Genomic DNA, 17,291 nt, shown 5'->3' with positions numbered 1-17,291 from the left:
GTTCCCCATGCTATTCAGTAGGACCTTGTTTATTTTATACATCATTTATACCTGCCAATCCCAATCCTAATTTATCCCTCTCTCTCCCTTTCCCCTTTGGTAAGCATACATTTGTTTTCTGTGATGGTGAGCCTGTTTCTGTTTTGTAAATAAGTTCCTTATATTATTTTTTAGATTCCACATAGAAGTGATATATTTATCTTTCTTTGTCTGACAATCTCTAGTCCAACCATATTCTTCCAAATGGCATTATTTCATTCTTTTTTATGAGTAATATTCCACTGTATATATCTACTACAACTTTTAGTTGGACATTTAGGTTGCTTTGATGTCTTGGCTGTTGTGAATTGTGCTGCTACAAATTTTGGAGTGCATGTATCTTTTTGAATTAGAGTTTTCTCCAGGTATATGCCCAGGAGTTCGGGATTGCAGGATCATATGGTAACTCTAATTTTAGTTTTTTAAGGAACCTCCATAGTGGCTGCACCAACCTACATTCCCATCAACAGGGCAGAATGGTTCCCTTTTCTCCACACCCTCTTCAGCATTTGTTATTTGTAGACTTCCTAATAATGACCATTCTGACCAGTATGAGGTGGTACCTCATTATAGTTTTGATTTGCATTTCTTTAATAATTAGCAATATTGAGTAACTTCTCATGTGCCTGTTGACCATCTATATGTCTTCTTTGGACAAATACCTATTTTGCTCTTCTGCCATTGTTTTTGGTTGGCTTGTTTGTTTTTTTGTGTTGCATAAGCTGTATATCTTGGAAATTAAGCCCTTGTTGGTCACATGGTTTGCAATAAAGTGTATAGTCTTCAGTGTACAGCTAGATTAATTCATGCGTATATTTACATCCTTTAAAGGGCTTCCCTGGTGGCTCAGACAATAAAGATTCGCCTGCAATGCAGGAGACCTGGGTTTGATCCCTGGGTTGGGAAGATGATCCCCTGGAGGAGGGCATGGCAACCCACTCCAGTATTCTTGCCTGAAGAATCCCCATGTACTGAGGAACCTGGTGGGGTCACACGGGGGTCCATGGGGTTGCAAAGAGTTGGACACGACTGAGCAACTAAGCACACATACCCTTCAAACATACCCTTTTAAAACACTACCCAGATCTAGATAGAGGACATTACCAAGACCCTAGGAAGTCCTTTTGGCCTCTTCAGGCTAATATTCCCTCAAAGGTAATCATTATTCTGAACTTAATCATCATATATTAGTTGTGCCTGTTCTTGAAATTCATATCAGTGGAATCATATAGTGTGTACTATTGTGTATGTTTGCTTTTGCTTAAAATTATGCTTGTGACATTCATCCATTTGTTGTGTTGTACTTTTTTCTCCCATTGCTGTATGGTACTCTAAGAATGTACCAGGATTTATGTGGCCATTCTAATCTTAATGGACATTTGGGTTGCTTCCAGTTTAGGGCTATTATGAATAATTTTTGTATAGATCTTTTGGAGAACATACATACGTGTTTCTGTTGGGTATACACCCAAGAGTAGAATTGATGGATCCTAGGGTATACATTTGCTAACTTTATTAGAACCTACCAGTTTACCAAAGTGGTTGAACCAATTTACATTCTCATTAGCAGTGTGTAAGTGTTCTCAGGTGTCTGTTTTTGTCAGCAATTAATAAGATCAGTTTTTTTTTTTCCATTTTAACCATTCTGATGCAGTTGCACTAGAGACCACTATTTTTAAATTTGAGTATTTTAACATATTGTTCCACAGGAAAATTTCTTAGAATGATCACCACAGTATAGGAAAAAGAGTATAGATGTGGAGAGAATATCTGTTTGACTGATGTGTAATGTTGAAAAATGTGTGGATGACTATCGTAAACTTTCTGACCCACTACTGAATAGGAATATGCATGGCAACTACTGCACAGGATTATTTTTAAAGACTGCATTATTTAAAATTATTGTGAAGATTAAATTACCAAGCATAGTTAATATATCTGAAAGAACTCTGAAGGGAAAGCACTTGAGCAAACAAGTATTATTTGAGTCCAAACTATTAAGCTAGGTGCTATTCTAGGCACTTTGAATAAATCAGTGAACAAAACAAAGACCCCTGCCCTCATGAAACTTATATCTTAGGGCTGCTGCTGCTGCTAAGTCACTTCAGTCTTGTCCGACCCTGTGCGACCCCACAGATGGCAGCCCACCAGGCTCCGCCGTACCTGGGATTCTCCAGGCAAGAACACTGGAGTGGGTTGCCATTTCCTTCTCCAGTGCATGAAAGTGAAAAGTGAAAGGGAAGTCGCTCAGTCGCGTCTGACTCGTAGTGACCCCATGAACTGCAGCGTACCAGGCTCCTCCGTCCATGGGATTTTCCAGGCAAGAGTACTGGAGTGGGTTGCCATTGCCTTCTCCTATCTTAGGGCAGAGGCAGACAAAAATAAGAGACATAATAAGTGAATCATATAGTATATCGGAAAGTTGTAAATGCTGTAGACTAAGGTAAGAAAAGAGAGAGGAGGGCATGAAGGTTTAGTAGTTGAGGGAATGTCACATTTTTAAATAGTAAGGTCAAGTGGAGTCCATGCCTAAGTGGCACTTGAGCCAATGTCAAGAGGAGGCGAAGGAATGAGTCAAAACACCCCTGTAGGAAAAAGCATTTTAGGCAGAGGGAGATCTAAGGCAGGAGCATTTTTGGCATGTTGAAGGAATTGCAAGAAGGCTAGTGTAGCTGGAGTAGAGTCAAGTGGGAGGGAAATCTCTCTTCTCAAGAGGCCACCAATCCTATTGAATTAGAGCCCCACCCTTATGACTTCACATAACCATAATTACCTCCTTAAAGGTCCAGTTACCAAATACTGTCAAATTTGGGGTTAAGGCTTCATATGAATTGGGGTGAGGGGGACACTGTTCAGTCTATAACACCTTGCAAAGGTGAAATTTTCAACCTATTAACATTCTCTAACACAACAAGACTGAAGTGGTAACCTTGAACATTAACCAAGTATTTTTTGTATTAGTGCTTCTGAAAGCTTGTTATTGATATAACCAGTTGCTCTTTGTCCTTTGTGCCCACCAAACTGTGAACGGACAGTTGTTTATTGTATAATTGACATATAGCATTATATAAGTTTCAAGTGTAGAGCATAATTTAATATATATATGCATATGTTGCAAAATGAGCACCACGATAAGTCTAATTAACACCCATCACCACACAGTTACAATTTTTTTTCTCTTGTGACGAGAACTTTTCAGATATACTCTCTTAACAGACAGCTATTACACATTTAAATGTGCCAAGATTAACTTTAGGTTCTCTGCACAGAAACACTTCATCAGAACCCATACTATCGAGCATGTTGCCCCTGCTGCTGAACTGACACTCAGTCTTTCCCTCCCTCCCTCACCCCAAATCCAATGAGGTTACTCTCCCTTTCTGAATAAAGGGGAATAGAGATTTTATTTTTATATTTTTGTTAAGTATAAGAAAGGCCACAGTACCCGGTTTTTGAATGTAATGTGTTTATTTTAAGCTCATGTGGTGTGTTTCCAATCATTTTTACTGTGAAATTTGGGAGTGTGCATTTGGAAACGCTTCACCTAATCTCAGCCAAGTAAATGAGAGTTTTCCTTCTGTTGAAGACAGGGAACTTCACATAGTGTGTTGTATTGGAATCCACCAAAGGCACTGTTTGTTAGCTTTCAGACTGCAATGAGAAAATAAGACTCAAGGGCCTGAAGTTCTAACTAGTCAAAGAACCTAGACTTTGTATGATGGGAAAGCTCTTTTGAAACCCAAGTTTGTGAGCTCCTTTTTAAGCTAAGAAACAAATGTCACTTCTTATAACAACACACCCAATAGATGGAAAAAAAACAATATATGTTGTTTCATAAGCATCATATGCTTTGAGTGGATGCTACCTTCCTAAAATGAAACAAAAACCTTGAAATTAATATTCCATCTCTCTGGATGCTCTTCTCAATAAACATAATAAAAGAACCTGTATAAATTTAAACTTAATTAAGAATTTCTCCCACTTTGTTTTCTAACTTCCTCCTTATCTTACTGTGAAGGGACATTTCAACAAAGCAATTACATTCCACAAAGCTGCTTATTAAATACAATTGTAACATATTTCTTTAACTGTGATCAGTCTAGGAAATTAAAACTATAATTTCTGATTTCCACAGCGCATTCAACACGTTTTCATCTTCATTGTTTCTACGCTGCATGCCACGGTCATCTATCATGGGGCATCTATACCCGGTTTCTCTCTGACTTCCCTGCTTCTACTGTCACCTCCGTCCTTCTTTCTGTAGCGATCAGAGCCATCAGTCTACTTCTTTCCTTAACACTCATTGTGCTCTGAATAAAATTTAAAGTCCTTGCCTTGGCTGAAAGGCCGTATGTGATCTTGCCTCTAGCATTCCTCTCTGAATTCTTTTTCTACCACTCTCTCCTGGGTAACCAGGCTCCAGCCACCTTAGCACTCCTCTGTTCTTCAATTTCAGACCCAAGGTCTGAAATTGGCCTGGAATTCTTGGATCTCAGGTCCTCAGTTAATTTCCCCTTGCTTGTCATTCAGGTCTTGGCAAACTGTAGCCTTCTTAGCCAGACGTTCTCTGTGACCTCTGTCTAACATAGCCTCTGTCCTTTCCTGATCACCCATCACTTATATTTCATCTTTTAGTTATAGTACTATTAATAATGAGAGGCAGGGGTGCCCCAGGAGGCGCTAGTGGTAAAGAATCTGGCTGCCACTGCAGGAAACAAGGAGACACGGTTTGATCCCTGAATTTGCCTGCCACTGCAGGAGACACGGGTTTGATCCCTAAGTCAGGAAGATCCCCTGGAGAAGGGAATGGCAACCCACTCCAGTATTTTTGGGAAATCCCATGGATGGAGCAGCCTGGCGGGCTACAGTCCATGAAGTTGCAAAAAGTCAGACACAACTGATTGACTAAGCACCACCATCACTACTACTACGGGAAACTCACTTGATCATTTACTTGTTTTGGGTTTGCTGTTGATGGGATTCAGGAAATGATACCCCAAAATATGGCCATTTGGCACACTGAATATTTTAAGCTGAAGGAATCTGAAGAAACTGGCAGAAGTGGAAGTTCTCTCTGTCCTCCAGTCCTTCATCCCCGAAGCCACTTGTGGCCCTCAGGTGAGAGGAATTCTCCCTTTGCCTGCAGGAAAGAAAGAAACATCCTCATATCCAAGATGGACAGATAGTGGGGAAAAATCTGAGCAAACAGGCCTTGCTAAATTCCCTCAGTTTACTACACTTAGCTCATCCTCTTTATCATATCTTTCCATGTCTTTCCACTCTTTGTCAGTAGCATAAAAACACTCAGGGTTACCATTTCTTCTGGTCTTCATTTCTTTATGAAGGCTCTCATGTCACATACAACTTATATTACATAAATTTCTATACTTTCCCCTGTTAATCTGTCTTTGCCAGTCTAATCTTTGGACCCAGCTAGGGATCCCAAGTGGCTTGGGGAAAACTTTTTCCTCCCCTACACTGTCGTCTTCCCAACGAAAGGAGGGACCTTGTAAGTCTGTTCACTGCTGTAAACCAGCACCTAAAACCGGAGAAGGAAATGGCAACCCAGTCCAGTATTCTTGCCTGGAGAATCCCATGGACAGAAGAGCCTGGAGGGCTATAGTCCATGGGGTTGCAAAGAGTTGAACACAACTGAAGCGACTTAGCACACAGCACAGCACCTAAAACAATGCCTGCTCATCACAGGTACTTCCTGTTATTTGAACAAGGGAATGCTCCCTAAAGACAAAGCGCTCAACTGGATGGAGGATACACCACTCAATCAAAAAGGGACCATGTTCTCAAGGACCTTGAGGTCTACTGGAAAAGTGAGACAACATGCTATTGGTTTTGGAGAAGGATGAGACGACATCCTGCTGTGGGAAAGCAAAGCTGGTCTTGAGTAGGAGGTTATAGTTAAGCTAAAAGATAAAAGATGGGTATTTTGGTATTTTCGCTTTTATTCAGTGTTCTCTGTCCTACTTCGTCTGGAAAACCTGACATCTGACTGCTTAACTAACCTCTTTGAAAGCATGTTGGCACTGCACTTGGTTCTGAATGTTCCTACTGTTCTGTGAATTTGGGCTTGATGCGTTTGGTCATTTGCAGGCAAGTGCACCTACGGGCAAAAATGCACATTTATGTATAAACAGTGATACAGATTTTGACAATAAATTAGTTTGTCTAACTGAAATAAAATTTTCCATGTAATTGCTTTTATAAGTGAGCATATTTTAGCATTAGCATACAAATGAGCCCACAGGCCTAGGCAAATAAAAATGCTAATAAAATGTAAAGATAAAATAGAATATTAATCCTGAGTTCAGTTAGGTTATTAATGTTAGGCTGAATTACATATATCATTTCCACAATACAGGTAAGCATGAACATTTTCTAAGGCAGTGAAAGATTTTGTGGATCAGAATTTTTAAAATCCAAGATGATTTCATTATCATCTGTGGAAATAAAAGCAGGATAAATGTTCCTGTATTCTGCATAGAAGGCAAATATTTGTTTTTATTTTTCCACTCCATTTCTCCCCCATGCTCTGCCACTTTAATACTTGAGAATGACTTCATCATGAATATGATGATTTGATTTACTGTTACTAGAAATTCAGGTTTCCATGAAAGGAATAGTGAGAATGTAAAAATAAATAAAAAAGTTCTCCCTACACTTGCTTTGCTTTGGCATAGAGCCATGCACTCTCCAGGGGAACTATTCAGGGGAGAGATGCCCCTAGAGTTGTTGGCACACAAACCTCAATATGATGCATCTCTGTACAATGGAGTAAGCAAGCCTGGGTCACTTGAGAGAATTTGGGAATTTACACTTGCCCTTCTGAAGTTTTCCGCTTTAGTGAAAGTATTAGTCAGCGAATACTTAACTTTCATTAGGAACACTCAGTATTATACAACAGAATAAACTTTCCACCTTGTCAGAAAACATGTATGTGAGTGTGTGTAGTATACTATGTGTGTGTGCTCAGTCTTATCTGACTCTTTGCGACCCCATGAACTGTAGCCCTCCAGGCTCCTCTGTCCATAGAATTCTCCAGGCAAGAACACTGGAGTGGGTAGCCATTCCTTTCTCCAGTGGATCTTCCTGACCCAGGGATGGTACCCAGGTCTCCTGCATTGTCGGGCAGATTCTTTACCGTCTGAGCCACTAGGGAAACCCATATGTAATATGTATGAGGAGCAAATCAAGCAATCTCTCCTCTTCAGATTTGCTAAGAGACCCCTTCCCTGCCTAACTATGTTCAGATATTATGCAGCCATGCAGTTTACAAAACACTGGATTCCTCTCTGAGCACTAGAAGGGGAAACTGGATAAAAGTATTTCACTACCCTTCGCCTCTTTGATTCAGGAAAGGGCATCTGGGCAAGTCCAACCAATGAGACAGAGGAAAACCGTTGCTGGGGCCTTTGGGGAAAAGTTTCCTTGATCAGGAAAGGAGACACACTTCCTTCCTGTCATTGGATGTTGTTATTTGGAGCCACTGCAGCCATTGTGGGGCCCAATACATGAGTTCTGCATATTGACACACATCTATGTTTGTTTCCATAGATTAGATGGATAGAGGTAGCCCCAAGAAACCTTGGAGATAATCATATTCAACTATATCATTTGTTTTTGTTAAGCCAGATTCCATATTGTTTCGCTTCTAATATTCCCCAATGGAAATCACAGCTATTAAGCCAACCATTAGGTTTGGGAAATAATGATCAATATGGATATGATCTGATTATTTGGTTAGGTGCCATTTTAGAGAGAGACATTTGCAATGTGACTTCTTTAATTATGCAGTAACTTCCAGACTAGTGTCCTACCAGAATTAATTCACTGGGGTTTGCAGTTTATTTCTAGACTATTTTAAAACTGAACCTAAACTTTTTAAGAGGGGTGAATCAAATAGAGAGTTATAAATGTGATTTAGCAATGCTTTTGGCCTTGTCATAGATATTATTATTTAGCCAAATTAAAATAACTTGAGTGTTTGTTTATAAGACCATATGTTAAGTGCTTGCTTGACTCAAATAGCTTCATTCAGTTCTGACAACTCAGGTAGGTGAGTATTGTTATTATACCTATTTTGTGGATGAGGAAACCAAAGTTAGACAAAAGTTTACTCAAGATCTCAGACCTAATAAGTAGAAAAGCTGCGATTTCCAGTCTGACTCCAGAACTCAAGTTCCTAATTACTACAGTTTTCTGTTAAGGGTCAATATAACTTATCTGTGGTTGAGGCATGTGGCAGATACTGTTGGGCATGTACTGAACAATCATTCTCCCTTTCTCCTCAAGAAGCAGAACCCCAATTTTGCTCAGAGTGACTCATGAAGTCACTGAACCATGGCAATTCCATTTTCTTATCAGTGACTGGTCTGCAGTGGGCATGTGACCATTTTCAGGCTAATAAGGGAGATTCTATGGCAGGTGTGAGGGCAGTCTGGGAAAGATTTTTCTCCTTCAGAAAAATGGTAGCAGCAGGGCCTTTCCTTCCGTTCCTGCTTGTACAACCTTCCCTTCCTGCTTGACCTCTGAGGATGTGATGTCTGGAGCTATGGCAGCCACATTGCAATCTAGAGGTGAAAAGCCCAGAGATAAAACCCAACATGAATATGATTTTAGAGGGCAGGCACAAAAAGAGCTTGGGTCCTCAATGATGTGATTGTACTGCTGAACTAAGCCCAAGACTACTTTCATTTGAACATCATGTTAAAGATGTAATAAATAACTCCACGCTTTAAGTCACTGTTAGATACTCCATTCGTTGTGGCTAAAGATATCCTGATAGATACAATCTGGGCAAGAAAAGATGTCTTCCCAGAATTGCTGCAAAAATAAATCAAGTGGAGATTATTAAGACTTCATCCAGGAATCTGTTAGTGTAGGTAGTAGTTCAGACAAAAATACTCCAGCTATGTCTCAGATCTGTGTAAATCTGACCAATCCACATGATCTCTCTGCGGGTTATTTTCCCTTTTTCTCTCTGGATGTGCTGCTTCCTCTTCTCTGTCTGATTGACTGATAGGGACTTTCAAAAGGCTCTCCTGCTCTCTGGCTCCTGGTTGGATCTGTCTATTGGGATGCACAAGCAGGAGGATGGAGGAGAGAGGTGAGAGAGAGAGAAATCCTCTGGCTTTGTCCTTGGGTGATTACTTAGGCTGACTGCCTCTCTGTTTGAAGGTCATAGGCTCCTGTCAGGCTGCCCTTTCTGTGATGAGTTTTGGTTCTGTTCCTTTCCCCTTGCTTTTTACAGATGGAGCAGCTTGTAGCCTCAGGGTTCCATTTTCCCTTGTGGTTTCCCACACCTTGCCCATATCTTTGTAAAGTACCATTTGTTTCCTGCGGAGGCCCTGACTGATATAATGGTGTGAACAAAATTACTGCAGCTGTTGAAGCTTGGGCCAGTCTATCTGAGACGTGGTGAGATTGTGGAGTTATTCATAGTTTAAATAAGGGTTTTCCCCAACCATTAAAGGAAGACAGGAGACTATATAAATGTCTTACTGCAAAAGTGAGAGTATCCTAGCTCAGAGGAAACACTTTCCACCTGAGGACAAGGTGACCTGGAAGAGATGGCATTTGGGCTGAGGATGGATAGGATTGTTTTAAATAAAAAGACAGGGGAGAGTGTGAGCCAAATCAGGGAGAAGAGAAAGCTTAAGAGGTTGTGAAAAATTAGTGCTGGATGGGCCTAACATGTCCTTTATTCACTGTAAGTTCTCTCTCCACCTCCTTTACAGGTGAGTGAACTTGAAATTGAGATTTGGTCAAGGTCAGATAGCAAGTAAGTAGCATGCCAGGATGCCAGCCCAGGTTTGCTAGCTGGTTCCTAATCCAATTATAGCCCATCTTCCTCCCCCACCCCCGCCCTGCCCCCATCCCCTCCGCCTCCCCCCGCTCCCCCGCAGCAGTCTTGTCAGTCTCTCCTACTAGACTGTGATCTCCTTGAGAACTGCACTTCCGTTTTCCTCACTCTTGAACCCCAGTATTCTAGCACAGTGTCTGACATAAAGTCGTCCTCCTCTTCATCAGCAATTAAATGGTAAGAAGTACCTACTCCCTGCCAGGCACTATACTATTTTATAGGTACCTCATGTAATCTTTACAACAACTTCCGTTCAGTCGCTCAGTCGTGTCCCACACTTTGCGACCCCATGGACTGCAGCACGCCAGGCTTCCCTGTCCATCACCAACTCCTGGAGCTTGCTCAAACTCATGTACAACAACTTGGGAGGATATAATTATCTCCACTTATCAGCCGAAGATGCTGTGGCTTAGAGAGGTTGTCCAATTTGAGGTCACACAGCGGTATGGAGGACTCTGTTTTACGTTCCATCAACCAGACTCCGGAGTCTCTGCCTCAAAGGATAATAACTTTTGCTGAAGAAATGAACGAGAAACGTTGACTCTGAAGAAATGAACGAAGAAGAAGAAACGCTGACTCACTTTAAGTGGTAGGCTGTAACTGTCTACCCCGAGGCTCTGCCACCTCTGTCCACGGACTTAGCACGACGCCTGCCCTCCAAAGTACCCCAGCTAGTCTCAGTGCCCCGAGAAGACAGGCGCCCAGGCTCCGCCCCTACTCCACCCAGCCCGCTAGCCATGCCTCCACCTCGGGGAGTTCGGCAGCTCTTCTATCCGAGTTTTCTCCTTGCTCCGGCCGCCGCACCGAGGGCCTCTCTCGGCCCTGCGTTCTGGAGCCGGTCCCACTCCCCTTGCCCCTCCTTCTCGCTCTCCCTGACTCTTCAAACTTTCTTCCACCCTCTTTAAACTTCAGTCATCCTAGTGCCCGCCTCCTTCACTTCCATAAGCCAATCGGTCGTTAGCGTTCTCGTCGGGGATCCGCCCCCTTTCCTCCGAGGGCCAATCTCCAGCTAGAGTGTCGAGTGCTTGGGCTCTTTCCCAAGCGCCTGGCCCGTGACGGCAGCGCGCCGGGCGCCGCGCGGCGGGAGGGGGCGGGGCTCTGGATGAGGGATGGGCGAGGGCGGGGGGAAGGGAAGAGGGAGGAGGAGGAGGTTGCGGCGGGTTTGAAAGCGGCAGTTTCCTGGCAGCTTGGGCAGGCGTTGGTCTCCGCGATCCAGCTCCGCAGCGGCCACGATCGATCCTGCGACGGGTCTACGCGCGCTTCTGCGCGCCCCCGACGGATTTTTCCCGGTTCCGGCTCTCCAGCTTCACCTCCCCGCCCCCCTGCTTCTGCCTTTCCCGCCGCTCCCGCGCGGAGCCTGGGGGCCAGCCGTCGGCTGTGACCCCGCCCGAAACCCCTCTGGAGCCGCCCGGGGACAATCCCCTTTTCCTTTCTTCAGCCTAACCCGGGTGGCCCTCGCGGAACCCGGTCAGACCCGGAGATCGCCGCCGGGAGAGGTGTCCGAGGGGCGTCTCGGGGTTCGGAGCGGCCCGGCCCCCAGCGGGCTGTGGTCGGCGAGGGGGACGCCGGAGCGGCGAGGCCCCCCTCGCCGGGCTGCGCGGGCCGCCCGGGGCCCCCAGGCTGAGAGGGGGCCAGAGCGGCGCCCCCGCCGCCCGCGCGGGGTCTCCCCCATGGTGCAGCGGGGTTCGTGATGTCGAAGACGTTGAAGAAGAAGAAGCACTGGCTCAGCAAGGTGCAGGAGTGCGCGGTGTCCTGGGCCGGGGCCCCGGGCGACTTGGGCGCCGAGATCCGGGGAGGTGCGGAGCGCGGCGAGTTCCCCTACCTGGGGCGGCTCCGCGAGGACCCCGGCGGGGGCACCTGCTGCGTCGTCTCGGGCAAGGCGCCCAGCCCCGGGGATGTGCTGCTGGAGGTGAACGGGACGCCTGTCAGCGGGCTCACCAACCGGGACACCCTGGCTGTCATCCGCCACTTCCGCGAGCCCATCCGTCTCAAGACTGTGAAGCCAGGTACGCCGGCCCTGTCTTTCTGTCGCGGAGTGGGGCGAGTCCGGGGTGGGCGTCTGAGGAGCGGCAGCCCCACCCCACCGCTTATCATCCAGGGTAATCCTGAACCTCTAGGGTGTGCCGGACTCCCTGTCAACGGGGAGGGGTGGCGGTGCTGATTCCCATTTTTCGGGTAGGAAAACTGAGCTCTGGCTTGGGCGGGCTGCTCTGCTAGCTGTCACAGAATTGCCACCAGAAGCTGGGTTTCCTTAGTTCGTAGCTCCATCTCCCGCCGCAGTTTTTGACTAGAGGAAAACCCAGCGTTTTTCTGTTCTCCTTTGTGGACGAGGTTCTCAGGATTGTAGCATATTCTTTGGAACAGTCTTAATGCATTTTCTTATAGAGGAAAAGATCTTTATTACTAAGGCACTTGGTGCCAAGGTTACCACCTAGTGTACCTGAGAGCTTAGCTGCTTCAGTGTTTCTTGTACACTAGCAACACCTCGGAGCTGACAGCCTAACTCGTCAGCTCAGGTGGTTCAGGTGTCTGTGTACCGATGGTGTACAATATGCGATTGTGGCAGAATGGTGTATTTTTTCAGGGAGCTGTTGAGTAGTCTGGGTTTCGAAGGAAGGTCTAGGTGCCTCCCGGAGTAAAATCTTTTGTAAATCTTTGATTTTACGGAATTTTGTTGAAGGGGTGGGTTGCAAAGGCCCCCGTTGCCCTGGTATCTTTTATGCTACTAAAATCTGCTGCAAAGCTCGTTACGTTTATGGCATACTTGGCCAGTTTCTAAGCATTGATCAGACTGCGTACAGCGTACAGTGAAATCTGATAGGAAGTAATAGCCCTCATTGTATTTGTTGTCGATAACATCGCTGGTCATTTCAGCATTGGTGGAATGTGGTTTTGTTTCCTCAGATATTTGAAGGGGAGAGAATTATGACTATAACGTTACTAGAAATTAAACTGTTTTTTTTCTGAGTGTGTTCTACTGAATATACAGTGAATCAAATTATAATGGTCTGCTTAATAATGACTTGGGATGGAAAAAATCAGTCCATCCCTACACTGCAAAATGCTGGAAAATTCTGGAGAAAAATTTAACATGTCTCCCTCACTTTTTTCCCAGCAGCTCACTTTGGGAATATCTTTTTAGTATTCTTTAGGCTTAATGGAAACTGATGGTTTGTGGTGCAGTATCCATATGTGTATGTATTGTGGATGTATACACACACTCACATGTGGGTGTGTGTATACATGCGGTCTTAATTAAGATTTTCTTCATATGGTCTGTTCCATTACGTTCATTTTAAACTTATGGGTTTATGTGAGATTTTCTTTTTATTGTTAATTAAAAAACTTTGGCAGACTTTAAACATCTTACAGCTTTTTGAGTTAAAAAAAATTCTTGATTCAAACTTCTAGAGCCATTGGTGAAAGGTAGAGGAAAGGCTTTGGAGACAGTAATTCAGCCAGTCAGGCACTCTCTGTAATATGCAAGATACTATATATACAGTATTATTGGTCTAAGTGCCATTTAGTTCATATCCATGAATCGGGGAATATTGAGAACATTTGCATCATTGCTTTGTGTTTTGTTTTGATTAATTAGGGGTATATATAAAAGTGTTACTTATTTTCTGAAATAGTTAAAAAAATGATTGAAGAGGAAGTTGTTATAAACTCAAGTTATTGTGATTCTTTTAGAAGACTGGGAAATTGTGTCTTTCATTGCTATTAGTCTAGTCCACATGTTATTAATTTCTCAGCCTTTATATAAAATTTATGAAAATAATTCAAAAGTTTAGAGTGTATTCAGTGATGTTAATTAACTTTAAAAAAAAAATCACATACCCCAGAATGTAGTTGACATTTTTGTAGTAATAAAAATTTTCCCTCTTGCGTACTGTCTTAAATGTTTAGCAAAAATAAGGTGTACTGGGTATAACACATTTTGTAATCACTAATGATAAAGTTCCGAACACTGTATTTATTTTTTAGAGATACACTCTACTTCATTAATTTCTAAAGGATACCACTATATGTCATCTGAGATTAATATTCTTCTTTCTAAGCAAGTTGTTGATTTCTTTTAAAAAAGAGTGGGTTTTTAAAATTTCCTTAATAGCCTTTGTTGTTGTTTAGCTGCTAAGTCACGTCCGACTCTTCGCAACCCCATGGATTCTAGCCCATCAGGCTCCTCTGTCCATGGGATTCTCCAGGCAAGAATACTAAGAGTTGGTTGACATTTCCTCCTCCAGGGGATCTTCCTAACCCAGGATCTAACCGAGTCTCCTGTGTCTCCTGCATTGGTATATGGATTTTTTTTACCACTGAGCCATCTGGGGAGCCCTAGCCTTATGTTAGGCATTGTATTAAATTGCTTTCTTAAATGGCTTTACATAAACAACATTTACTATAAAATAGCAAGCTTTTTGTAGTTTAAGCACATGACTTTAAATGTTAGATAGAAACTAAGAACTTGAAGAGGTTATTTGTAAAACTTTGAGTGTGATTAAAGCAGCATATATATTATCTCCAGAGGAGACAAAGATCCTTTCCCGTTAGGATTAAACTTGAGATATGAAAATACAGAGTAAGGGAATTTTTAAAAAATTTGCTATTCACATTGGGATCTTTTCCCCCTCCTTTTAATCTAAACTTTGTGAGAAATGCATTTTTCAATGTAATAAGGTATTTTAAAATGTATCTTGTCTCTTCTCTTGATTTAACTTTATTAAATCTTATTACATTGTTTACTATTAATCTTATTTGTTAACCTGAACTTTATTAAACCGTGTTTCTAACATGCCATTTAGAAACTAGCACAATGCAAGAGTGGATTCAGCCATTTCTGTAAGATGTATTATTAGTAGGGAGTGACCTCATATTGTCTTCTGACAAAGTCCATGGTGGGAGAATGAGCCGGACTGTAGGCTATGACTGACCTAGTGCTGTTTCTTTCTTGATTTCTCCTTTCATCTGGTAGGTGTTAAAGGGAGCTCAGCCAAAGCCAGTACCATCACCCAGATGACTTAACAACAGTTTTATGGCACTGTCTGTCTTTAGCTTTGTCTTGGGTTTTATATATTTTTTTCTGTTCTAATCTTTAATGGAGATTTGAAAGTAATTCTTTTAAAATATGGCTCCTAATCTGAGAGTTTTGTAAGAGAAATAGGAAATTTCTTACTGAATTTTTACTATTGATGTGGTATTTAGCATTCAGGACTGTCCTGCTCCACCTGATTCTTGGGCCAAATCGACACCTGTTTCTTAACTACGACCTTGTCATTTATTTTTCTGCAAAGAGATAACTTTTCATTTGAATTTGAACTTTGTATTTTCCTGGTAGTAAAGGAAGTTGAACTTTGAACCTCCAGTGGAATTGTTTCATGGTATTGTCCTGTGACCAGGATTAGTTTCTTTGATTTTACTTCAAAGTATATTTTTAAACAACTGCTATTCTGATTAATGATAGAAGTAGTTAATTTTATTCTAAAAAATTTCCATTTCCTAGTCTATTATTGTACAGAGTTTTATGGTATGTCTGCTTCATGTACCTTAGACACATATCCCAGCAGTTGTAAATTATGTGGACTTTATTCTAGAAATTATATATTGACAGATACAATAAGTACATGAAATCCTTGTCTACTGCATTATCATGCACACAGTGCCTTACAGCTACCTTGTCAGTTACTATATCTGGAAATGAAAATCATGAGGAACAGTGTTTTGGTTTGTTTGAAAAGAAGCTAATTTGAAACAGATCTTATTTAATGCTAATCAAATGTAGGTAAAAGTCTTTACCACTGACTCTTGAGACATCCAGTTTATAAGAGAATTTTGTTAAAATGAGCACATTCCTAGAAATACTTTTCTCATCGGTGAAGAAACATTACTAAATGCTTTTAAGTAAGGATGTTTATGTTATGCCAGTAGTGAATAACTCTGCCCCTTTAGTCTCTTTACTTTTGAATCTTTGTTAGTCTTTTTGGCTTAGTGGGTAATTTGGGACATACTGTGAATTTTGTTTAGGTGGTTGTAACATTTAAAGAAGGGAAATGTGAGAGAAACATTGCTAGCCTTGCTAGCCTTTCAAGTTTGCAAAACAAAAAATTTCTTGTTTCTTTTTCTAAAATAATAGAAACAAAAGACTGGGCTGGGCAGCCCCTATTTTAGGGAAAATAGCATCAAATTTTGATAAACTTTAAATTAGAAACTTTGCTGCTTTCTGAAAGTTTGGTAACAATTTTGTGGGTCTCAAGTTGGTTTTAATAACACAAGATTTGGGTTCTGAACTGTATTCATTGGTACCTTCAATTCATATTGGGCTTATACCACCGTGGTAGAACAAACTCGTTAACATTTGGCTTTCACTTTTCACATGGTTTTTACTTTATTCAGTTTAGTGCTAAAACTGATTTTTATGCAAGGGAATTGTGTTTTATGCAACATAACTCTGTGTTTTTCTTCTGAGATCCTGGAATTCTCTTCATAAAACCTCTTGTAAGAGACAGATTTCAGTGATTTTTTTTTTCCTCCTCCTGGTCTATAATTTATAAATATATGTATGTATACACACACACACACACGCATATATATATATATACATATATGGTGTGTAGATATATATGATAAAACAAATCTCCATCATGTATGTATACACACACACACACACACACACACACACATATCTATACACATATGGTATATAGATATATATGGTAAAACAAATCTCCATTCGTTCAAGTATCTGACTTATGAAGTCAGTGCATAATCTTCCTGGGTGAATAGTTTCATATAATGTCTTTACTATATAACCCTAAAGTGCTCTGTAAATTTTGTGGGCACTTAGTGTTTGGGGAGTGCATTATAAGAGAATTTCATTTTTATGACGCACTTCAGTGTTACCTGCCAATTTAAAACTTTGCCAGTTTCAAACTCTACCAATTGCCAAGTCAGTTTCTGGTTGGTTGTGATTTGACAGAGGACAGCTGTTCGGGTATTAAAGACTAGAGCTATGTCTCCTTTAATTAGTTAATTATTTTTGTTTCTCTTCTAAAATTTTTAGATATAATCTTCTGGCAATACTACATTTCGGTAGAGAGAATGAATGCCCTTAATCTAAAACTGTTCCCAAGGGTAAGATTTTCAGTAGCTCAGAGGGTGGTGTTGTGAGAGACTAGGTTGTACGAAAGGAGGCAAGTTGATTGCTCTTCTTCTCCTTGAACAAGTATTATTCAGAATGCTTTCTCCTAAAGTGCTTATTCTTTATAAAGAGAAAAAGGAAGAGTTCTATTACTGGCACACATTCAATGCTCCTCAAGCATTTAGTGGTGAACCTACCTTGTGAGCTAGCACTAATGATAGAAAAACATAAAATGTA

General features: G+C 41.7%; 1 protein-coding gene and 1 long non-coding RNA gene across 5 annotated transcripts in view; one reads left to right on the top strand and one right to left on the bottom strand.

Annotated features, from left to right (window-relative positions):
• Positions 1–3,107: 3,107 nt before the first annotated feature.
• Positions 3,108–10,929, bottom strand: LOC113889444. The gene is made up of 3 exons (XR_003510262.1): positions 10,664–10,929; positions 10,142–10,459; positions 3,108–5,179 (listed from the first exon to the last, which is right to left on the bottom strand). It is a non-coding gene; the product is annotated as an uncharacterized LOC113889444 (long non-coding RNA).
• Positions 10,930–11,042: 113 nt separating this feature from the next.
• MAGI3 (membrane associated guanylate kinase, WW and PDZ domain containing 3) overlaps positions 11,043–17,291 on the top strand; it is a 259,208-nt gene continuing 252,959 nt past the window's right edge. For 2 of the 4 annotated variants that reach the window (XM_027536106.1, XM_027536105.1), the window contains exon 1: positions 11,043–11,922. In XM_027536106.1, coding sequence (XP_027391907.1) covers positions 11,607–11,922 — 316 coding nt within the window. In that variant the 5' untranslated portion in view covers positions 11,043–11,606. The remainder of the gene's footprint in view (positions 11,923–17,291) is intronic. The other 2 variants (XM_027536101.1, XM_027536100.1) reach the window with 1 other exon arrangement.

The sequence above is a fragment of the Bos indicus x Bos taurus genome, chromosome 3 (assembly GCF_003369695.1).
Source record: "Bos indicus x Bos taurus breed Angus x Brahman F1 hybrid chromosome 3, Bos_hybrid_MaternalHap_v2.0, whole genome shotgun sequence".
NCBI classification, from domain to species: domain Eukaryota; kingdom Metazoa; phylum Chordata; class Mammalia; order Artiodactyla; family Bovidae; genus Bos; species Bos indicus x Bos taurus.
This window is presented reverse-complemented; position numbering and strand designations above follow the sequence as displayed.